Source organism: Lissotriton helveticus, chromosome 12 (genome assembly GCF_964261635.1).
Source record: "Lissotriton helveticus chromosome 12, aLisHel1.1, whole genome shotgun sequence".
NCBI lineage: Eukaryota > Metazoa > Chordata > Amphibia > Caudata > Salamandridae > Lissotriton > Lissotriton helveticus.
The window spans coordinates 901269232-901291885 of record NC_136073.1 but is presented as its reverse complement, the minus strand read 5'-3'; the positions used below and the strand labels follow the sequence as shown (position 1 = coordinate 901291885).

Sequence of the window (22654 nt, the reverse complement as noted above, 5' to 3'; positions counted from 1 at the left end):
CAGCGGTGCTGATCCAACACACCTCTCTGTTGGAGGATGGGGTACTAGCAGAGCCTTGAGAGAGTACTGGTCCCAGCGGTGCTGATCCCACACACCTCTCTGTCGGAGGATGGGGTACTATCAGAGCCTTGAGAGAGTACTGGTCCCAGCGGGGGGATCCCACACACCTCTCTGTCGGAGGATGGGGTACTAGCGGGGCCTTGAGAGAGTACTGGTCCCAGCGGGGGGATCCCACACACCTCTCTGTCGGAGGATGGGGTACTAGCAGAGCCTTGAGAGAGTACTGGTCCCAGCGGGGCAGATCCAACACACCTCTCTGTCGGAGGATGGGGTACTAGCGGGGCCTTGAGAGTGTACTGGTCCCAGCGGGGGGATCCCACACACCTCTCTGTCGGGGGATGGGGTACTATCAGAGCTTTGAGAGAGTACTGGTCCCAGCGGGGGGATCCCACACACCTCTCTGTTGGAGGATGGGGTACTAGCAGAGCTTTGAGAGAGTACTGGTCCCAGCGGTGCTGATCCCACACACCTCTCTGTTGGAGGATGGGGTACTAGCAGAGCCTTGAGAGAGTACTGGTCCCAGCGGGGGGATCCAACACACCTCTCTGTTGGAGGATGGGGTACTACCAGAGCCTTGAGAGAGTACTGGTCCCAGCGGGGCAGATCCAACATACCTCTCTGTCGGAGGATGGGGTACTAGCAGAGCCTTGAGAGAGTACTGGTCCCAGCGGTGCTGATCCCACACACCTCTCTGTCGGAGGATGGGGTACTAGCAGAGCTTTGAGAGAGTACTGGTCCCAGCGGTGCTGATCCCACACACCTCTCTGTCGGAGGATGGGGTACTAGCAGAGCTTTGAGAGAGTACTGGTCCCAGCGGGGGGATCCCACACACCTCTCTGTTGGAGGATGGGGTACTAGCAGAGCTTTGAGAGAGTACTGGTCCCAGCGGTGCTGATCCCACACACCTCTCTGTCGGAGGATGGGGTACTAGCAGAGCCTTGAGAGAGTACTGGTCCCAGCGGGGCGGATCCAACCCACCTCTCTGTCAAAGGATGGGGTACTACCAGAGCCTTGAGAGAGCACTGGTCCCAGCGGGGCAGATCCAACATACCTCTCTGTCGGAGGATGGGGTACGAGCAGAGCCTTGAGAGAGTACTGGTCCCAGCGGGGCGGATCCAACCCACCTCTCTGTCGGAGGATGGGGTACTAGCTGAGCCTTGAGAGAGTACTGGTCCCAGCGGTGCTGATCCCACACACCTCTCTGTCGGGGGATGGGGTACTAGGAGAGCTTTGAGAGAGTACTGGTCCCAGCGGGGCGGATCCCACACACCTCTCTGTCGGAGGATGGGGTACTAGCTGAGCCTTGAGAGAGTACTGGTCCCAGCGGGGCGGATCCAACACTCCTCTCTGTCAGAGGATGGGGTACTATCTGAGCCTTGAGAGAGTACTGGTCCCAGCGGGGCAGATCCGACACACCTCTCTGTCGGAGGATGGGGTACTATCGGAGCCTCGAGAGAGTACTGGTCCCAGCGGGGAGGATCCAACACACCTCTGTCGGAGGATGGGGTACTAGCGGAGCCTTGCGAGAGTACTGGTCCCAGCGGGGTGGATCCAACACACCTCTGTCGGAGGATGGGGTACTAGCGGAGCCTTGAGAGAGTATAGGTCCTAGCGGTGCAGATCCAACACACCTCTCTGTCGGAGGATTGGGTACTATCAGAGCCTTGAGAGAGTACTGGTCCCAGCGGGGCGGATCCAACACTCCTCTCTGTCGGAGGATGGGGTACCTCTAAATGCATCGAGTGGGTTCCTTACCTCTAAATGCATGGAGCGGGTTCCTTACCTCTAAATGCATCGAGTGGGTTCCTTACCTCTAAATGCATCGAGTGGGTTCCTTACCTCTAAATGCATGGAGCGGGTTCCTTACCTCTAAATGCATAGAGCGGGTTCCTTGCCTCTAAATGCATGGAGCGGGTTCCTTACCCCTGCATTTAGATTGTATCAAATGAATTGAATAATCGTCTTTATCGCTTTAAAGTTCATCTAATCTCTGTTAATAATTTTAAATCGGGAATTGTACTCCTTGAAAAGTGCACTGTGAATAACGACTCATAACAAACAAACTGCATTTAAAGAAGGCTGGGGCTGATTGCCCTAAAATGCCGCCTTTCCTTTCTCAGAGGAATACATTGAGCGTAAGTCAGCAGGAGAGCCAGCGGACCTCTCCCCTTTCTAGGGTGACCAGGTGTCCCCGTGTTGCCAGGACCGTCCCTGTTTTTAACCAGCTGTCCCAGCAGATTTCAAGAAATGTAGCTCATGTCTCTGTTTTTAGAGAGGGTCCACTAAAAACGGTGGGAGGTGTTTTCTGTATTTTACAAAGCAGGGATAGTTAGCAGTTGTTTCAAGAAAGCAATTTAATTCACAGGCAAGCTACTGGGTTTAAAAATTGCATTTTATGTATGTTCTCACTGCCTGTTCTGTAATTCTCTGCTGAGGAGCGCTATCATCGCTTGAAGTAAAATTGTAGTCCTTCTATTTTTGTGAAATTTCCCCGTTTTTAGGTCTCGCCTATTAATCCCGCAAGGGATAATAGGCTAGAGTATAGAGGCCAAACCAAGGTCTGAAACCATTGCGGATTTCGGACAGTTCGTGTGGTGCACTCGTGCGGAAAGCGCGTCCACATCAAAGCCATCAGCCTCCCTCCCACAGGCATCTGAAGCTTCCCCCAGCGTGCGCTCGGCCTCAGGCATTTCTCCTCCCCCCTAATTATTCACCCCTGTTGTTGCTTCCCACGGCCGCACTTTCACTTTCACGTCCGCCAGGCCGTGTCTCTTTCAACATCCTCCCCCCTCCCAGTGTACTTTTACTTTTATTTTTGTTGATCCTCTTTACTATTCTGAGCATGTACTCGTAAAGAAGCATTTTTATTCTCTCTCGGGTCCTAATCCCCGTCCATTACAAGCCTAGCATATGTAGTGTTTATCGACTACCATTATAAAGATCCTGCACGCAGCAGTCTCTTCGGGGACATGAGCAGCTAAGAGGCTCCCGCTATTGCAACCTTTCAAGAGCTTGCCGTCGGTTTTGAATTTGCTGTGTCCTTTACATTGTAGCTGCTGCTTGTTTTTTATTTTACACCCCATATGCTTTCCCTGTCGCCAGCGCTTCCCTCCCACTCGCTCACTCCCCTGCTCCTTTCGCGGATGATTTTCGTTTCGCGGCCGCTATTGCTGCCGCTAATGCTTGTTTTGTCTTCATAGCATACGTGCGCAGGAGGCGCAGCCTTTTCCTACTGCTGCGGGGTCTCTGTTGGTGCCGTGACTCCCCTGTTCTCAGCAACACGGGACAGGAAAGTGCAGGTTAGGAACACGCCGCCATCATTCCGTTGGTGGAACCGGGCTTCTTCGATGCTGACAATAACTTTTATTTCACACGGGCTGCAAACATTTAACATAACTTTTATTTTACACAGTCTAGGACCGCGCATGATCCTTTAATTACTTTTTTCTACTTAGTAAGCATGCGCAGGAACCGCAGCCTATTCCTACTGCTGCGGGGGCCCAGTGTCGGTGCCGTGTCTCCCCTCTTCTCTGCAACATGGGATAGAAAAGTGCACATTTGACTTGTGTATGTACGTTTAGTTTAAAAGAGAGTGTAGTGTTTCTTGTAGAACTGGAGTGCACTGGACAGTAATGTAGGTATCACTTCTCTTTAACTCTGCCTCAGGTTCCGTCTTCTTCACAGGTTTGCTTTCGGGTTGCGGACTGCAAAACTATCACCAACAATGCCAAAGTGGGTAGGACGCGGTTATCTGCCTCTGAAATCAGCAAGAGTTTCTGGTAGATTAGGAGGGATTGGCTTGTTTCTTTTAAGGTTCTGTTGGGGAAACTTGAGGGTGGGAGCTTTATGGGATTTGTTTTTTTTTAGTTTAGTTTTGTTTTCATTAAACCTTTGTTGCTTCATCAGCGCAGCACAGCGCTTTATTATTATTATTGTTGTAATAAATGGTACGAATCCTCTTCTAAAGAGGCTGCCCGTCTCCCCCCCCCTTGTCCCTTCGCTACTGGTATGTTACAAAAAGACCCCGCTGCCTAGCAGTCACAGTTGGTGGAAATCGGCCATGGTAGCAGTCACGGGCCCTTTCGCGTTAATATGGTCTGTCGCGCTTGGCGTGTCAGTGGTGTTCCCCTTAGTTTCACTTTGTTTTTGGCTGACATCATATGTCCCCATATGACATAGGCGGACTGGCGCCAGCCCTGGCTTTCCTGGAAACCTCGTCTTACATCTAAACGCCTCGTACAGTCATTATTCCCCCCCTACCCCTATGGTATGCACAGGCAGAGGTGAAAACGAGGTGGTCATTTTATGAAAGAGCACTCCTCTCCTGTAAGCAGTAAAACCCGGGACGCCTGCCTATGCGTCCCCCGAGTTTCTCTATTCTTCCGTCTGACACACTCCCTCTTCAATTTGTAATCATAAATAATGTGCATTATTCACAGCTCCCGGCTTGGACAACTGCTAATTAAAGGAAGTGGGCCTTGTAAATTACACAATTGTAGCAGTGCAATGGTTAGTATTTGTGATCATTGGCAGCGTGCCTGGGGCAATGTGTTGTTCAAGCTCCTGTGGCCTCCTGACGAGAGACCGGGACCCTTTTTTTTTTTTTACAAATTGAGCACTCCCTTCGTTACTTTATGAAACAAAAGATTGTGTATAAATTACGCTCGTCAGTGCCGCTAGCCACTTTACCAGACCATGCCTTTGGTGGTTTTAACCTGCGGACAATGAAAAAAGTGGATGTTGACTTTTGCATTAATTCTCAGATCTTGGTCTGATCATTAGAAAGGTAGCTACATATTTAATTCCAGTATTAGGCTAGTAATGGCTTTTAAAAGAATTATATATGAAATATTTTATGTATTTTTCTTTTTTTCCAGTTTAATATGGTTATTGATGTACAGTAAAATCGATCAGTGGGTTTATAAGTGATTTGTCTACGGACTTTGTACGCACGTTTTCCTTCATTCATGAGTTGCCTTGGTTCTCATATTCCATTGTCCCCTTTTTTATGTTTTCATATGGTGCAGGCTTTGTAGACTTAAAGGTATTCTTTACTGCGACTTTGCTAATTTATTTCATATATTCGGATCTTCAATTGCATATATGTTCATTCCCTAGCTAAGTCAATGAGAGTGATTGACAAATATGTTCCTCGCTTTGCAATATTGCATGTTTGGCTAAACATGCATTTTGTCTATGCACTAATTAACAATATTAATCTTAAATTGTGCAAAACGTGCTGCATGTGCATGCATATTTATAGTGGAGAAGTGTGGCTCACTGGTTAGAGGAGGCAGACCTGGAAGCAGAGGTCAGCCCAGGACCAGGGTTCAATTCCCGGCTCGGCGGGGTCTTGAGTCCTAAAATGTCCATGGACTCGACAATTCTCGCTCCAGTGCCTACTCGATTCACGGGTTCACACTCTGAGACTCTGGGCAATAGCTTGCTTAATCTCCACAACGGCCCCTCGCGGCGGGATGCCTGGCTTTCACCTTGCGGATACCCTGCCGGGGTTATCTCACAGGGGAATACCAGGACGGGTTCCCTAAGCAAGCGCTTAGAAACCGCTTGGTGATTTGCGCTATATAAATTCCTGTACATTTACATTTACATTTATAGTTTTGCAAATATCGCAGTAGTTTGCATGCACGTGATCTGCATCTAATGCATTCCCTGTTCCCCTACAGCAAACCTGACCTGGAGAGAGTTATATTAAATGAGTGAATTAATAAGGATTTACCTTCACATGTTTTTTTTTTTTTTTTAAAACCTTTATTGTGCGTCAGAAGCATACAGGTACGGGCCCACAACCATTCTGGCCGGCCTCGAAATCGATTAATAGCACAAAAAAACAGGAGTAAAACAGCCCAGCAGTCACAGAGACGAAAAACAGCAACCAAAGCATGACGTATGAGAAAAGGGACCGCTGGGTTCAGGATAAATTAGGTTAATTTTAAAAAGGTTTTTAGATGAAGAGGATCAGGCGCTTTCAATCCAACAGAAGCACATGGCGGGCAAGGATCACAGCAAATTATCAACAAACCGAAGGGTGACAATCGAGAAATCAGCATAAAAAGATATAGGTATCAGGATGAGAGCACTTATTCACAGTATCTACTGGTCATCGCCCGCACCATGGACGTGGAACATCCTAACCAATGGTAGTAATAAGACTAACAACAGAAACAAGTAGCAACGCTACACCTAGCACCATATTGACCCAAGAGAAGAAGGAAAAAGTAAAAAGAACCAAGAAAGAGAGGAGAAAAATAAGGCCCATAGAAACGTAAACGAAACAAAAAGCCCCACCCCCCAACCCCCCACCCTACACGCATGCTGAGGCTACGGCCTACCCCCCCCCCTAGCAGTGTGTGTGTCGCCCAATAAACCAAAACCCGAAATTTAGAGTAAGAAAAGAGAAAAAAAAGTAAAGAAAAAGAGTTAGTATAACACCGGAGGAGGGCAAACCCAACAGGCTCCCGGACTCCCCTGCCATTAGTGTAATCGCCACCCCAAAAGAAACAACCAACTACTACAGTCTCTTAGTACAAGAATAATGGGGGCGAAGCATCACGTAGTACGCCATTAAGCAGGTCGTAGGGAATCGCCAGTCCGCTTCCCCTCCAGCCCCACAGACACTAAACATTAGCGGAACATACTTAGCCCTGGCCCTTTTTTGTAAGTCCCCCGTGCCATGCCCTCAAAGGAGATGCCGTCTCCGCAGACAAAGGAAGACAAAATGTCCACGCCCGGCCAGGGCGTAACTCGCCATCACAAAATGGACGCCGCCGGCCACGGACCGAGACTCCTCCATTGTAGCCGATTACTCCCAGTTCCAAGTCCAAACAAGCATACCACCGCAAAGATACAGGGGCGAGGGAAGAGGCGGTAGTCACAGGAGGCAACAGTAGCTGAACCAGAGTCTGAGTCATCAGCGGTGTTGTAGCGGACGGGGCCACCGTCAAATGCTGGGAAAGGCGTCCTCCATAACAATGGAGACATGTAGGCAATCCGTCCCAGACACCCACACTATCCGGGATCGTCCATTCCCCTCCGCATCTAGGCAAAACCACCGGATCCTCCTCAAACATAGGTGGGGGCAATTCCTCGCGAATCTGGGGAGCATCCGAACGCAGTTGCCCCAGTGTGATCGAAATATCGTCAAGCCTTTCACCAAGCGCCCGGTAGCCATCTCTCCAAGCAGACTGAAAGTCATCCAGAGCGGCAAGGACGTCGCGGCCAGACAGCACAGGCTGGGGCCCCCACATCGAAGAGCCACTCAGCGCCTCACACTCGCCCTCACCCATCACTTCAGCGGACAAGGTGCAATACTCCATCTCATACAGGCACCCGTCGGGCGTTACCAGCTGAACAGGAGAACAAAGGCTGGGCGGGGGAAGACCGGTTCGGGCAGACTGTTGCAGGAGTATCAAGGGCTTACAAAATGTGAACCCAAAAAGCAATCAGTGGCAGTGGCCATCTCCTTTCTATCGCAACCACCGGCTTAAGTACGGGAGCGGCCAAGGATAACCGGGCAGGGTAGTAAACAAAGCCAAAAGGCTCACCCATCGAACTCCGCAGCCAAGATCAGTGCCACCGAGCCACCCCGCCAAGGACGTACTCCAGCCGCCCCAAGCGACAGCCGGGCACCCACAGAGAGGACCGCTCCGGAGTTGCTGCTTCCCGGTGGGCCGACTCCGCCCAGGTCCTGCCGGCCGCCGCCGATGAGTCAGTGCCCGGCCATGTTTAGCAGTCTAGGGCTCGGCTCAGGGTCGTACAAGGCAATCGGTGAACTCCACCAAAATGTCAGTCTGCGAGGCCGGAGGAGACACCGGAATCGCGCATTCAGCCTCTGCGCGCATTCACCTTCACCCCGCTGCCATTCAATGCCGAAATCGTGCTCAGGATCGTCGTGCGGGGCTCAAAGGTACACGGAGCCGGGAGCTTACACGTCCGTGCTGATCGCCATCTTGGCTCCTCCCCCCACATGTTTTTTTTTGTTGCAGTTTTATATAGCGCAAACTCGACTCAAAGGTATTGGAGCGCTTTATATGAACACCATTTACGTTACACAAGAATACATAAATTTTTTTTAATTGTGGAGGGCTCAGCAGCTTCTCCAACACGGTTTTGCAAAAACCATGACAAAATTAGCACCGACCAAACCAAAAGGCTGGCAACCACCACCAGAACTATTCGCTTTGACAATGCTTGTTCAGAAACATGAGGCGACAATGCCACAAAAAATATGGTATCACACCATTTTAGTGGCAAATTGTAGGCTCACACAGCAGTCCCTCTGTAGAAGAGACAATCATGTCCTCTACTTTTGAAAAGTGCAGCGACCCGGCATGTTCAGATTGTAAAAAAGAATCGAGTCTGCACTGGAAAAAAAAGTCCGCTTTTAATACACACATAATTACACTTTACTGAATGCAACGCACACTCCACACAATACCACTCAGTGCCACATAATTATATGCTACATAATTACACTGCACTCAATGCAACATACACTCCAGACAATACCACTCAGCTCCACATAATTATATGCTACATATTTACACTTTACACTGTGCTCAATGCTACATACACTCCAAATACCACTCAGTGCCTCATAATTACACGCCACATAATTACACTGCACTCAATGCAACATACACTCCAAATACCACTCAGTGCCACATAATTACATGCCACATAATTACACTGCACTCAATGCAACATACACTCCAAACAATACCACTCAGTGCCGCATAATTACACGCCACATAATTACACTCTACTGAATACAACATACACTCCAGACAATACCACTCATTTCTACATAATTATATGCTACATATTTACACTACTCTCAACGCAACATACACTCCAAATACCACTCAGTGCCACGTAATTACACGCCACATAATTACACGCCACATAATTACACTGCACTCAATGCGACATAATGAAATGAAATGAAATGAAAAATTACATTTCTATAGCGCGTAACTACCCGGAGGCCTCGCAGCGCTCACATACACTCCAAATACCACTCAGTGCCACATAAGTATATGCTACATATTTACACTGCGCTCAATGCAACATACACTCCAAATACCACTCCGTGCCACATAGTTACACACCACATAATTACACTGCACTCAATGCAACATACACTCCAAATACCACTCCGTGCCACATAGTTACACACCACATAATTACACTCTATCGCATCAGCACAGCATCACTCAGGGCCACCACAACATCACTATGCGCTACCACCGCATCACTGAACGCCACAGCATCACTCGTCGCCACCACATCACTCAGCGCCATCACAGCATCAATCTGTGCAACCGTTCAACAACAACTGGTTCAAATATGTTCTCTCAATGTTTCAAGCTTTATTACAAATGTCACAAAAAGATGTTAATATTTCACTTCTGTTCTTGGATTTTCGTCACAATAAAATACACTGAACATAATCTTCACAAAAGTTATTTACAAAAGTTTAAGCTATTGCCATTATAAATTACAATAACTTTTATTTAAGTATTAATTATTTAAAAAAATTATAAGCCATTATTTGTAATATCAATACATCTAAGTCACGTAAATACAACACATATGCATTACAAATGCTATAGGTGTCACATTTGCGAAAGTTAAAAGTATTGGCATTGTGAATAACAATGCTATTAATTTCGCTATTTTCAAAACCAACACAGAAAAAAAAAATTGCCCATTTAGAATACCAATAGCTCAAACTTTCCTAATGCGAGACCTATTGCATTGCAAATGCTTGTTGGCTTTAATATTCTGGTCACCCTACCCCTTTCAGATGGAGAGCGCCGCGCCTACAGCCCGTGCCGCACGCCTTACAGCGCCTCGCCGCACGCTGGGGTCTGTAAGGCGCTAGGAAGGCCTTCCTCCTCGTTTGGTTTGCGTGTCAGCCCCGCACCCACCCTGGAAGGATGGGACGAGGTGTGAGAGGAATGCTGCGGGGCTGAGCTCACCCCCTGCGGGCTGCGGCGCCTCCCCGAGTGCGAGGAATGTGGCCCGGCTGGAACCGTCCCACAGGAGCCAGCAGCAGGGAGAGCTGCAGGACGAGCTGTTTGAGAGCTGCAGGAGCCTGCTGCAGAGAGAGCTGCAGGACGAGCTGTTTGAGAGCTGCAGGAGCCTGCTGCAGAGAGAGCTGCAGGACGAGCTGTTTGAGAGCTGCAGGAGCCTGCTGCAGGGAGAGCTGCAGGACGAGCTGTTTGAGAGCTGCAGGAGCCAGCTGCAGAGAGAGCTGCAGGACGAGCTGTTTGAGAGCTGCAGGAGCCTGCTGCAGGGAGAGCTGCAGGACGAGCTGTTTGAGAGCTGCAGGAGCCTGCTGCAGAGAGAGCTGCAGGACGAGCTGTTTGAGAGCTGCAGGAGCCTGCTGCAGAGAGAGCTGCAGGACGAGCTGTTTGAGAGCTGCAGGAGCCTGCTGCAGGGAGAGCTGCAGGACGAGCTGTTTGAGAGCTGCAGGAGCCAGCTGCAGAGAGAGCTGCAGGACGAGCTGTTTGAGAGCTGCAGGAGCCTGCTGCAGGGAGAGCTGCAGGACGAGCTGTTTGAGAGCTGCAGGGAGAGCTGCAGGACGAGCTGTTTGAGAGCTGCAGGGAGAGCTGCAGGACGAGCTGTTTGAGAGCTGCAGGGAGAGCTGCAGGACGAGCTGTTTGAGAGCTGCAGGGAGAGCTGCAGGACGAGCTGTTTGAGAGCTGCAGGGAGAGCTGCAGGACGAGCTGCAGGACGAGCTGCAACGAGAGCTGCAGGACGAGCTGCAACGAGAGCTGCAGGGAGAGCTGCAGGACGAGCTGCAACGAGAGCTGCAGGGAGAGCTGCAGGACGAGCTGCAATGAGAGCTGCAGGGAGAGCTGCAGGACGAGCTGCAGGACGAGCTGCAACGAGAGCTGCAGGGAGAGCTGCAGGGAGAGCTGCAGGACGAGCTGCAATGAGAGCTGCAGGGAGAGCTGCAGGACGAGCTGCAATGAGAGCTGCAGGGAGCGCTGCAGGACGAGCTGCAATGAGAGCTGCAGGGAGAGCTGCAGGACGAGCTGCAACGAGAGCTGCAATGAGAGCTGCAGGACGAGCTGTTTGAGAGCTGCAGGAACCAGCTGCAGTGAGAGCTGCAAGGAGCCTTCTGCAGGGAGAGCGAGAGCACAGAGAGGAGCCTGCTGCAATGAGAGCTGCAGGAGCCTGCTGCAGGAACCAGCTGCAGGGAGAGCTACAAGGAGCCTTGCTGCAGGAGAGCAGGGGCGCTGCAAGGCTCATGTTACAGGGAGAACTGTGGTGCTGCAAGGAGACTGCTGCACTGAGAGCTGCAGGAGCCTTGCTGCAGGAACCAGCTGCAGGAGAGATGCAGGACGAGCTGTTTGAGAGCTACAGGAGCCTGCTGCAGGAACCAGCTGCAGGGAGCCTTCTGCAGGGAGAGCGGGAGCGCAGAGAGGAGCCTGCTGCACGGAGAGCTGCAAGGAGATTTGCTGCAGGAACCAGCTGCAGGACAGCTGGTGCAGGAGAGCTGGTGCACTGCAGGTAGAGCTGCAGGAGCCTGCTGCAGGAGAGCAGGGGCGCTGCAAGGAGCCTGTTGCAGGGAGAGCTGGGGTGCTGCAGGGAGAGCTTGGGCCCTGCAAGGAGCCTGCTGCAGGGAGAGCTGGCTGCAGGGCCAGCCGCGGGAGCCTGCTGGCTGCAGGGCCAGCCGCGGGAGCCTGCTGGCTGCAGGGCCAGCCGCGGGAGCCTGCTGGCTGCAGGGCCAGCCGCGGGAGCCTGCTGGCTGCAGGGCCAAGCGCGGGAGCCTGCTGGCTGCAGGGCCAGCCGCGGGAGCCTGCTGGCTGCAGGGCCAGCCGCGGGAGCCTGCTGGCTGCAGGGCCAGCCGCGGGAGCCTGCTGGCTGCAGGGCCAGCCGCGGGAGCCTGCTGGCTGCAGGGCCAGCCGCGGGAGCCTGCTGGCTGCAGGGCCAGCCGCGGGAGCCTGCTGGCTGCAGGGCCAGCCGCGGGAGCCTGCTGGCTGCAGGGCCAGCCGCGGGAGCCTGCTGGCTGCAGGGCCAGCCGCGGGAGCCTGCTGGCTGCAGGGCCAGCCGCCGCGAGTGCAGGGCCAGCCGCCGCGAGTGCAGGGCCAGCCCCGGCGAGCCTGCTGGCTGCAGGGCCAGCCCCGGCGAGCCTGCTGGCTGCAGGGCCAGCCCCGGCGAGCCTGCTGGCTGCAGGGCCAGCCCCGGCGAGCCTGCTGGCTGCAGGGCCAGCCCCGGCGGGCCTGCTGGCTGCAGGGCCAGCCCCGGCGGGCCTGCTGCCTGCAGGGCCAGCCCCGGCGGGCCTGCTGCCTGCAGGGCCAGCCCCGGCGGGCCTGCTGCCTGCAGGGCCAGCCCCGGCGGGCCTGCTGCCTGCAGGGCCAGCCCCGGCGGGCCTGCTGCCGGCAGGGCCAGCCCCGGCGGGCCTGCTGGCGGCAGGGCCAGCCCCGGCGGGCCTGCTGGCGGCAGGGCCAGCCCCGGCGAGCCTGCTGGCGGCAGGGCCAGCCCCGGCGGGCCTGCTGGCGGCAGGGCCAGCCGCGGCGGGCCTGCTGGCGGCAGGGCCAGCCGCGGCGGGCCTGCTGGCGGCAGGGCCAGCCCCGGCGGGCCTGCTGGCGGCAGGGCCAGCCCCGGCGGGCCTGCTGGCGGCAGGGCCAGCCCCGGCGGGCCTGCTGGCGGCAGGGCCAGCCCCGGCGGGCCTGCTGGCGGCAGGGCCAGCCCCGGCGGGCCTGCTGGCGGCAGGGCCAGCCCCGGCGGGCCTGCTGGCGGCAGGGCCAGCCCCGGCGGGCCTGCCGGCCGCAGGCATAGCCACGGCCGGCAAGCTATGGAGAGGTGGGGCTAAACTGCTGTCTTATAGAAGTAATGGCTGAGGTACAATTTTTTACACTATTAGTGGCAGGGCGGCTCCTCAGTAATGGCGGAGGATTGCCGCCCACCGCCCGCGCCCACAGATGATAAAATGATAACACAATGTTATCATTTTTTTTATGCTGTCTGTTTGAGCCCTGCAATAAGTATAGGGCGGGCTGGGCATGTCCGGGTGGAGTAGTGTGCACTTATAAATGCGCCTGTGTGTTTGGCCCGCCGTACTATGCCAGCCAACCACACGTGCACTTGTGTTTCTCCAGCTCGGCTGTGTGACTCAGCCGGGTTGGAGAAATGCTGCAGGCTCCAGTTCAAACGAGGCCGCTCTGACCAATCCTGGTGCTGCTCTCATGCTACAAGAGCAGCCTTTGGATTGGGTGTGGAGCCTTGCCCTGATGGCCCATCCCCCTCCGGCCCAGCGAGCCGGCCGTCAGGCGGAGCGGAGCGGCAGGGGACTCTTTGATTATTTTCCATTTATTTTATTTTATTATTATTCCTAATATTGTTCAGCAGGCCCTGCCGCGCTGGCGGTTCTGTATTTCCATTCTGGAGCCACCCCACGTTGACTTGGCATCTTTGGACATTTCTTCTGGCCCCCCTGTCTGTGCCCTGAGCCGATCCCTGCATGCGGTGGCCATTGAAGGAATCTTGTCTCATGTGGTCACTATTAAAACTCTAATAATATTAGTGACTTGAGGAGATTTTCATTGCACGGACAGAGCTCTTACTACACAACAGGTTGGAGACCTCTGTTTTATCCAAAACTGTTCCTATAACCTAGGAATTGCAGTTAAGTATATTAAAAGAAATGTGCATTAAGAATCAATTTTGGCCCCATTTTTCCAGACATTTGGTGGGTGATAGAACATGCTGGGAACCTTACTCAAGAGTTCATGCAAAGCTGATAATCTGGGATCAGTAACGCAGGAGCCAGTGCTGGGGTGCACGCCTTACCTTCCTACCGCCTGAGCTGCTTGAGTTGTGATTGGAGTGTGTGGTTGGTTCGCAGAAGGACGCATTGCGCTATAGATGTTTGTCTCCTATTCCTTATGGTGATGCTTGGGTTTGATGAAAGCCGTGGTCCTGGCCTGCCTTTGCCGCAAATTTGCAAGTCCATTTCCATAGCGTGGTCACAGCAGATTGCGTGTCGCGATGCAAGGCATGCAAGCAGTGTTTGCATGATCCAAGGTTTGCTGGTGGGGGTGGTTTTTCACGTCAGAGGAGGAAGCCTTTCCAGTGGAGTCATGTGACAGTCCTGGGACGCACTTCCAGAGGCAGTGTGTGGGCAGATATGAAGGTTTGGAAAGTGCTGGATCAGCGAATCATTGTTCGATCCTGGTCAGAAGAGTGATGCCTGCGGTGGTTGAGTAGATCCTGGTGGACAGAGCAGGTAAGAGTGCCTCCAGGCGAGCAGTCGCAGCGCCTCCTCGTGTGCCTGTGATCGGAGGAGCCACTGGGATGTTCTGGATTCTTCTCTTTCTTTTGAACCCACCCTATGAGGCTGTAAGGCACAGCTTTGCCCGACCACTCCAAAAAGGGCTTCTGGAGAAGATGCCACAGCCCTCACTGACTGGACAGCTGTCAGAGGTGCCATTTACTGCCCTCAAAAACTTCAGTCCTGGAGCCTTGCTGCTGGCTTCTTCCAAGCATCTGCTCCACCATCAGCACAGGCTTCCTCAAGGAAAACCCCAAAGACTTGCCTCTTCGCCCCTGGAGGTAGCAAGACGGACTGAGCGCCTTGCTGCTGGCAAGAAATGATCACCTGTGTGAGGACAGTCCTACAACTCCCGTTCATTCATTCTCTAATATGTATTGGCTTTTTGCAAATCAGATGAGAGCAGGAGACATTAACTGCAGGCAGAGGAGGTGTAAGAGGGCTGGATGTGGCCAAGGATTGTTGGACGCGCTATCAATGTAGAAATGAGTCCGTGAATGGGGACAGCGGTGCATGCTGGGTACTGCGTTACTCTGCATATGATGGGAGGTTTACAAACCGAAGGGAGGGGCGTGTGGCTACGGGTGGGGGCAACACATGGCCAGTTACAGATACAGAGCAAAAGGGGATTTCATCTGCAACATTACTACAGATTGGGATTTGCAGGGACTGCTGTAAACTTTTGTGGTTAGGACAATATTCCTGTTCCTCTCGGATTAGTCTGTGGTCTGCAAGGGAAGCCGCTAATGCCCTCTTGTAGCCGTGTACAGTCCACCCCTGATGCCCTACACGTAGGATGTGAGCTCACTCTGATGCCCCTGCTCTGATGGCCCTTGGACGGTCAGCTTCACTGATGCTAAACCAGGGTGTTTGTCTTGTGTCTCTCCAGGTGATGAGTATGATGTGTGCGCCATCTGCTTGGATGAGTACGAAGAAGGCGACAAGCTCCGCGTGCTGCCCTGCTCCCACGGTAAGTGTTCTGGCGACGCTGGCGGACATGTCTGTCACGTTTACTATTGATGAGTACTCTCCAAACGGATAAACTGATATAGAGCTGTATTTGTGATTTGTAAACACTTAGCATCACCTTAGCAGAGGGGGTGTGTGTGTATATATCATAGATTAATTCCCTTGCACCGTTCTCACGCTACCAAACCGTTTATTATACTCACACAATTTGTCACTGTTAGAAATGGGGGTCTCTAGTTGGCAAGGGTTTGCACCTTTCTTCAAACAGGGACCCTTCTTCCTAGTCAGGATAAGGGAGTTACACTCCTAAAATAACCCCTGCTCACCCCCTTGGTAGCTTGGCACGAGCAGTAAGGCTTATCTTAAGGCAGTGTGTAAAGCATTTGCACATAACCAACAGTAATACAGTGTAAGCACTACAAAAGGACACCACACCAATTTAGAAAAATATCCAATATTTTTATATACAAGATCAAAAACAAGAAGAATCCACAATACAGTACTTAAAAATCTACAGTTATCAAAATACGCTTTAAAAACAGTTATTTGATATTGATAGATCCGTCCGGGGCTATCACGGCATTGTGAGACAAGAAATCCAAACAGTTCAGGCTTCTCGCGGCGCCGCGGACCAGCTACGGTGTCAGGAAGACCCGCCAATAGTACCGGTTAGAGATGCAGGGCGCCGAGGCCCTTGAAGTCAATCGCGTTGCAGGTCGAGCTTCTTTCTGTTGGGATCAGGAGTGCTTGCGTCGGGTACTGCGGTGCAAAGTGCAGCAATGTGGCGTGCAGCTCCCTTGTCGCGGTGCGAACAGCGGCTCGGTGGCGGCTTCAGATGGCGTCGTCTGTGAGACCTGGGTCGCAGTGCGAGATGAAGGCGGTGTTCGTCACGGTGCTGGCAGGTCATGGTGCAAGCAGCGTTGTCGTTGTTGTTGCTGGAGCGCTGTCGTCGGCTGACGAGAGGGAGTCGATGGTGCCGGCGTCAGTAGGCCAAGGCTGTGGTGCGGGATGAGGGCGATAGGTCGTGTAACTTTACGAGCAGTGCCCTCAAACCACGGTGCAAGCAGCGGCATCAATTTCTGTGTGAAGAGGCGGCGTCGGGAGGCCCGAGTCGCCGCGAGGTGGTGCAGAGTGCGGGGCTCACAGGTCGCAGTGCGAGCAACGGCTCGGTGGCGGCATCAGCAGGTGGCGTCTGTGAGACCAGGGTCGCGGTGCAGCATTGCGGTGGTGCTCTCTGCGGTGCCCAGGCTTCGGCGTGAAGCGGGCCAGTGCGGAGTGCGGTGCCCACAGGTCACGGTGCGAGCAGCGGCTTGGTGGCGGCGGCGGTGAGACCAGGGTCACGTTTCGGCAGTGCCTTCTGCGGTGCCTTTAGGACATGGAGTCCGCAGCGGCATCGTAGATGTCGTCGAGTTGCTATTCTCCTGTCGCAGCACAAAGCAGAGTCCCCAGTGCTGATGGCAGAATAACTTGAAAACGTTGCCGTTCCTGAGACTTCTTGAACAGGGGGCAAGCTCTACCTCAAGTCCTTGGAGAAACTCACAAAAGTGGATTGCAGAAAGTTCAGTCCAGTCCTTTCACTGCCAAAGACAGAAGCAGCCACTGCAGGCCAACATAGCAAAGCACACAGCAAAGTGGTAGTCCCTCCTCACAGCTTCTCCAGCTCTTCTTCTTGGCAGTCTTCTTGATCCAAAAGAGTTCTATAGTTCAGGGGTCTGGGCCCCAGTATTTATATCCAAAAATCCTTTGATCCTCTGGCAGAGGGTGTCTGTGCCCAGCCAGAACCAGTTCTGCCTTCTCTGGTGTGATTTCCCTGCAGGGGGTGGAGATGGCATTGTCAGAGAGAGACTAGGCCCTTTGAGGTGCAAGGAAATCTCCTCCCTCTTCCCCATCTCAGTCCAGATCTATTCAGCCCTTTCCTGACATACCTAGACTATTGGGAGCCACCCTTGCTTCCTAGCCATCTGTCGTCCAAAACCCAGACAGGCAATCCATATTCCTGCAGAGGCACACTGAGCAAGAAAATACCTACTTCCTAAAAGTGGTATTTTCGAACACAGAATGTAAAAATCACCTTTACTAAAAGATGCATCATTAGATTCTGAGTTCAGGCATACTACATTTTGCTTTCCTACCTAGTTCCCATGCCAGTTATGTTTATAAGATGTTATAAACAAACTTCCCATTCTGTCCTATGGGGAACAGGTAGCCTTGCAATAGTGGAAAACGAAATGAGCTGTAATTCAATATCAGGACATGCCACACACACCAGGGCATGTCCTACCTTTCACATACACTGCACCCTGCCCACAGGGGTACTTTGGGCCTACCTTAGGGGTGCCTGACATGTAAGAAAAGGGAAGGTTAGGGACTGGCCAGTGTGTGCATAGGCCAAGTCGACATGACAGTTACAAACTGCGCGCAGACTCTGCAATGGCAGGTCTGAGGTACCTTTTCCGGGCTACTCACGTGGGTGGCACAATCTGTGCTGCAGGCCCACGCGTAGCATTTGGTTCCAAGGCCCTGGCGCACTCAGTGCACTTTAGTAGGGGCTGACAAGAAAACCAAACAGCCAATCATGGAAACACCAATCCATAACCTACTTCACCACCGGAGCACTTGCACTTTACCACTGATCAGTAGTGTGAAAAGTGTGCAGAAACACTACGCCGGCAAAAAACAGAGTCAAAACAGGGAGGGCAGAAAGCAAAAACTTAGGGGGAACTCACCAAAAGATGCCAAGTCTAACAGTCACACACCAAACCGTTTCCTATACTGGCTCCATCTCACGCACCAAACCGTTTCTCATACTCCCACCATTCTCACGCACCGAACTGTTTCGTATACTCGCTCCATTCTCACGCACTGAACCGTTTTGTATACTCGCTCCATCCCACGAACCGAACCGTTTCTTATACTCGCTCACTCACAGGTGCAGCTCAGACTCGAGGCCACCCGTTGGAACTTAGGGTCTAGGGTGCAGGCTGATGTAGGCAGCTCCGACTCAAGGCCACCCATTGGAGCTTTGGGTTTAGGGTGCAGGGCTGACGCAGGCAGCTCCGACTCTAGGCCACCCATTGGAGCTTTGGGTTTAGGGTGTAGGGCTGACGTAGGCAGCCCGGACTCGGGCCACCCATTGGAGGTTTAGGGAGCATAGCCGATGGAGACAGCTCAGACTCGAAGCCACCCATTGGTGCTTTGGGTTTAGGGAGCAGGGCTGACGTAGACAGCTCAGATTCGAGACCACCCATTGGAGCTTTGGGTTTAGGGTGCATGGCCACCAAAGACCGCTCAGACTCGAGGCCACCCATTGGGCTATGGGTTTAGGGTGTAGGGTGACGTAGGCTGCTCAGACTTGAGGCCACCCATTGAGCTATGGGTTTAGGGAGCAGGGCTGACGTAGACAGCTCAGATTCAAGGCCATCCATTGAGCTATGGTTTTAGGGTGTAGGGTGACGTAGGCAGCTCATACTCTGGGCCACCCATTGGCGTATGGGTTTAGGGAGCAGGGCTGACATAGACCGCTCAAACTTGAGGTCACCCATTGGGTTAGGTTCTGGCACAAGGAGCTGGTATCCCGCATCAGCTTCTACAGCTGCTGTTGAGCATCTGTCATCGGACATGTCCTGCGGACAACTGTCCACCTCATGTTGTCACTTCCGGAATTGCTCTGTCCCGTCTGCACAAGAGCCACAACTGAAGGGTTCAGCAAACTACACCCCACTCAAACTCTGACCATCAAGCAAACTGCTTTCAGAGAGCCTTGGCTGAAAGACCAGTAGTGGTGGGCTGTAGGTGCCCACTACTGCAGATGAATTCCCACAGCTTGCTACCACCTGCTGACGTGTCAGCACTATTTAGGATGCCAAATTGTAATTCTAGTTTACATATTCAGACGGAAACTTAGGAAGCCAATAGGTCTTCTGTTGGTTGCCAGGCTTTTTGCTTTGTCAATGCCTATTTAGTTTGTTTTTTTGTAAGTCTTTATTTTTGAGGAGCTGGTGGGCTTTCTGCAATATAAAAAACTGAACTTTGGCTAAAAGCAAGAATATTTTTGAGTTACAAATCATACATTGCTGTTTTAGTCTGATACTGAGGGGAACTACCTTGTGTGTGGATGTGCTCCATGTGAATGAGTGAAATACCAACATTCAGTGAAGTTAACCAATTGTTGAAGAGCGCCGACGTATCTCCCCATGCTGTATGCTGCAGTGGGTCGAAGACATGTGAATGACACATGAACCGACCAATGGATGAAGAATGCGGACACATCTCCCCATGCTGTATGCTGCAGTGGGTCGAAGACATGTGAATGACACATGAACCGACCAATGGATGAAGAATGCGGACACATCTCCCCATGCTGTATGCTGCAGTAGGTGGAAGACGTGTGAATGACACACCAACAGACCAATGGATGAAGAGCGCTGACGCATCTCCCCATGCTGTATGCTGCAGTGGGTGGAAGACATGTGAATGACAACAGACCAATGGATGAAGAGCGCTGACGCATCTCCCTGTGCTGTATGCTGCAGTGGGTGGAAGACGTGAATGACAACAGACCAATGGATGAAGAATGCTGACGCATCTCCCCATGCTGTATGCTGCAGTGGGTGGAAGACATGTGAATGACAACAGACCAATGGATGAAGAGCGCTGACGCATCTCCCCGTGCTGTATGCTGCAGTGGGTGGAAGACGTGAATGACAACAGACCAATGGATGAAGAATGCTGACGCATCTCCCCATGCTGTATGCTGCAGTGGGTGGAAGACGTGTGAATGACACACCAACAGACCAATGGATGAATAGTGTTGACATATCTCTCTGTGCTGTATGCTGCAGTGGGTGGAAGACATGTGAATGACACACCAACAGACCAATGGATGAAGAGTGTTGACACATCTCTCTGTGCTGTATGCTGCAGTGGGTGGAAGACATGTGAATGACACACCAACAGACCAATGGATGAAGAGTGTTGACACATCTCTCTGTGCTGTATGCTGCAGTGGGTGGAAGACGTGAATGACACACGAACAGACCAATGGATGAAGAAAGCGGACACATCTCACCATTCTGTATGCTGCAGTAGGTGAAAGACATGTGAATGACACACCAACAGACCAATGGGTGAAGAATGCTGACACATCTCTCTGTGCTGTATGCTGCAGTGGGTTGAAGACATGTGAATGACACACCAACAGACCAATGGATGAAGAGCGCTGACACATCTCTCTGTGCTGTATGCTGCAGCGGGTGGAAGACATGTGAATGACACATGAACCGACCAATGGATGAAGAATACTGACACATCTCCCCATGCTGTATGCTGCAGTGGGTGGAAGACATGTGAATGACACACCAACAGACCAATGGTTGAAAAGCGCTGACACATCTCCCCATGCTGTATGCTGCAGCGGGTGGAAGACATGTGAATGACACACCAACAGACCAATGGGTGAAGAGCTATGACCCCCCCCAAGCTGTATGCTGCAGTGGGTGGAAGACATGTGAATGACACACCAACAGACCAACGGGTGAAGAGCTATGACCCTCCCCCATGCTGTATGCTGCAGTGGGTGGAAGTTATGTGAATGACACACCAGCAGACCAATGGATGAAGAGGGCTGGCTGAAAGTCCCTAAAAGAATGTTGTGTACAATTTTAGTAAAACTGAAAGGTCTTCTGCTAACGCCAGACTTAAAAAGGTGTTTCTCAAATATCATAAGACCAGACTCCAGTTTGATAATCTATTCTCAACCCATGTTCTGTTCACTACGACTCGCCAACTCTTTTGCGCCTGTTTGGATCACATGAACAATTAGAATAGAAACGAGACGTGGAAATGAGGCTTCAGTTCTATTTGTGCAGCCCAAAGAGACAAAATGTAGACCCTTCAAGCTGACCACGGACCGTTTCCCAAATTCAGCCCCTTGTTGGATTTGTGCTTCGGGTTTTGCGGGAGGAGTTGAGTTTAAAATGTGTCTCCTAGCATGAAAGAGTTTGACTTTTGACTCAGTCTGCCTGGATGACAGGTAGCCCCCCACATCCTGTCTCACCCCCACCCCAGACGCCTGTCTGAGTCAGTGTAGGAGGCTGTCTGCTAACGTTTGTTGAAGGGGGTCGAGTCTGGCTCTTTGTGGTTGTTCTACAAAGGCCTCAGCACCATTGCAGACACCACAGGGATGTTGAAGTAGGACGAGAAATCCGATAAAAGACAGGCATAGCGACTACAGTGCAATGACCGTCCCACAGCACACAGGATGAGAGGTCGACCTGTGGCGGAGAAAGGGAGGGTGTTTTACTCCCTAAGGAAGAGAGCTGCCTGTTAGGTGTTGGAAAGTGGGTTTCTGTTGCAGTAACCCCCCCGAATGTGGCCAGACTACTGATGCATTTTCACTTGATGTGCCCTGGGTCCCTGCCAATCAGGTTCCCATGGCCTGTGTTCTTTCCCCAAAACTAACCCAATTGGCATTTCTGGACACAGGTCAGCCCCTGGTAAATAGTACCATAGGTACCCAGGGCACTGTGACCAGGGAAGGCCTCTAAGGGCTGCAGCACTTATTGTGCCACCCATAGAGGCCCTACACCCTGACACACACTGCTTTTCAGGCTGCGTGTTTTGGTGCAGAACAAAGTGAAGTCGACATGGCACACATCCCTGTGTGCCATGCCTACATCCCACTGCCCTGGCATAGATCAGCCACCTCTCCAGCTGGCTGCCCTATGCCAGTGAAGGTGCAGGTGCATGAGCCCTGTACCCCTACAGTGTCTAAGTCCATTCTTAGACATTGTAAGTGCAGTGCTGCCATCAAGAGTATATGGTGCTGGGAGTCTGTCATTACGAACTCCACAGCACCATAATGGCTGCACTGAAAACTGAGAAGTTTGGTATCAAACTTCTCAGCAAATTAAACCTGCACCAATGCCAGTGTGGGAATTCATGAAAAATGCGCACAGAAGGCATCTTAGAGATGCCCCCTGAAAAACGACCAGCCTCTGGTGGGTTTCCAGACTGGTACACACCAGCCTGCCACCACCAGACATGTTTCTGGACCCCTAGGGTGGGAGCCTTCGCTCCCTGAGCCCAGAAACAAAGCCTTTCCTGAGTGGAGGAGTTCACACGTCACCTAGGCCAGGAAGAGCCATCTGTGGCAGGGGAGCTTCAAACCTCAGGCAGCCTTTGTAATGCGACGCCCAGCCTCTCCTGCTATCAGGAGCAGTCCCCCTTCCTATCTCGCCTCCTTTTTGGCAGGAAGACAGGCGGTGCAACTAGCCAGCCCAGAAGGTGTGCCCACCTCTGCCAACTCCACCCCTCAGG

General features: G+C 52.3%; 1 protein-coding gene across 1 annotated transcript in view; it reads left to right on the top strand.

Moving 5' to 3' along the window:
• The window catches only part of RNF167 (ring finger protein 167), a 265889-nt gene that overhangs the window by 225355 nt on the left and 17880 nt on the right, over nt 1-22654 (top strand). Inside the window, exon 9 of the mRNA XM_078669765.1 lies at nt 15258-15338. Coding sequence (XP_078525891.1) covers nt 15258-15338 — 81 coding nt within the window. The remainder of the gene's footprint in view (nt 1-15257; nt 15339-22654) is intronic.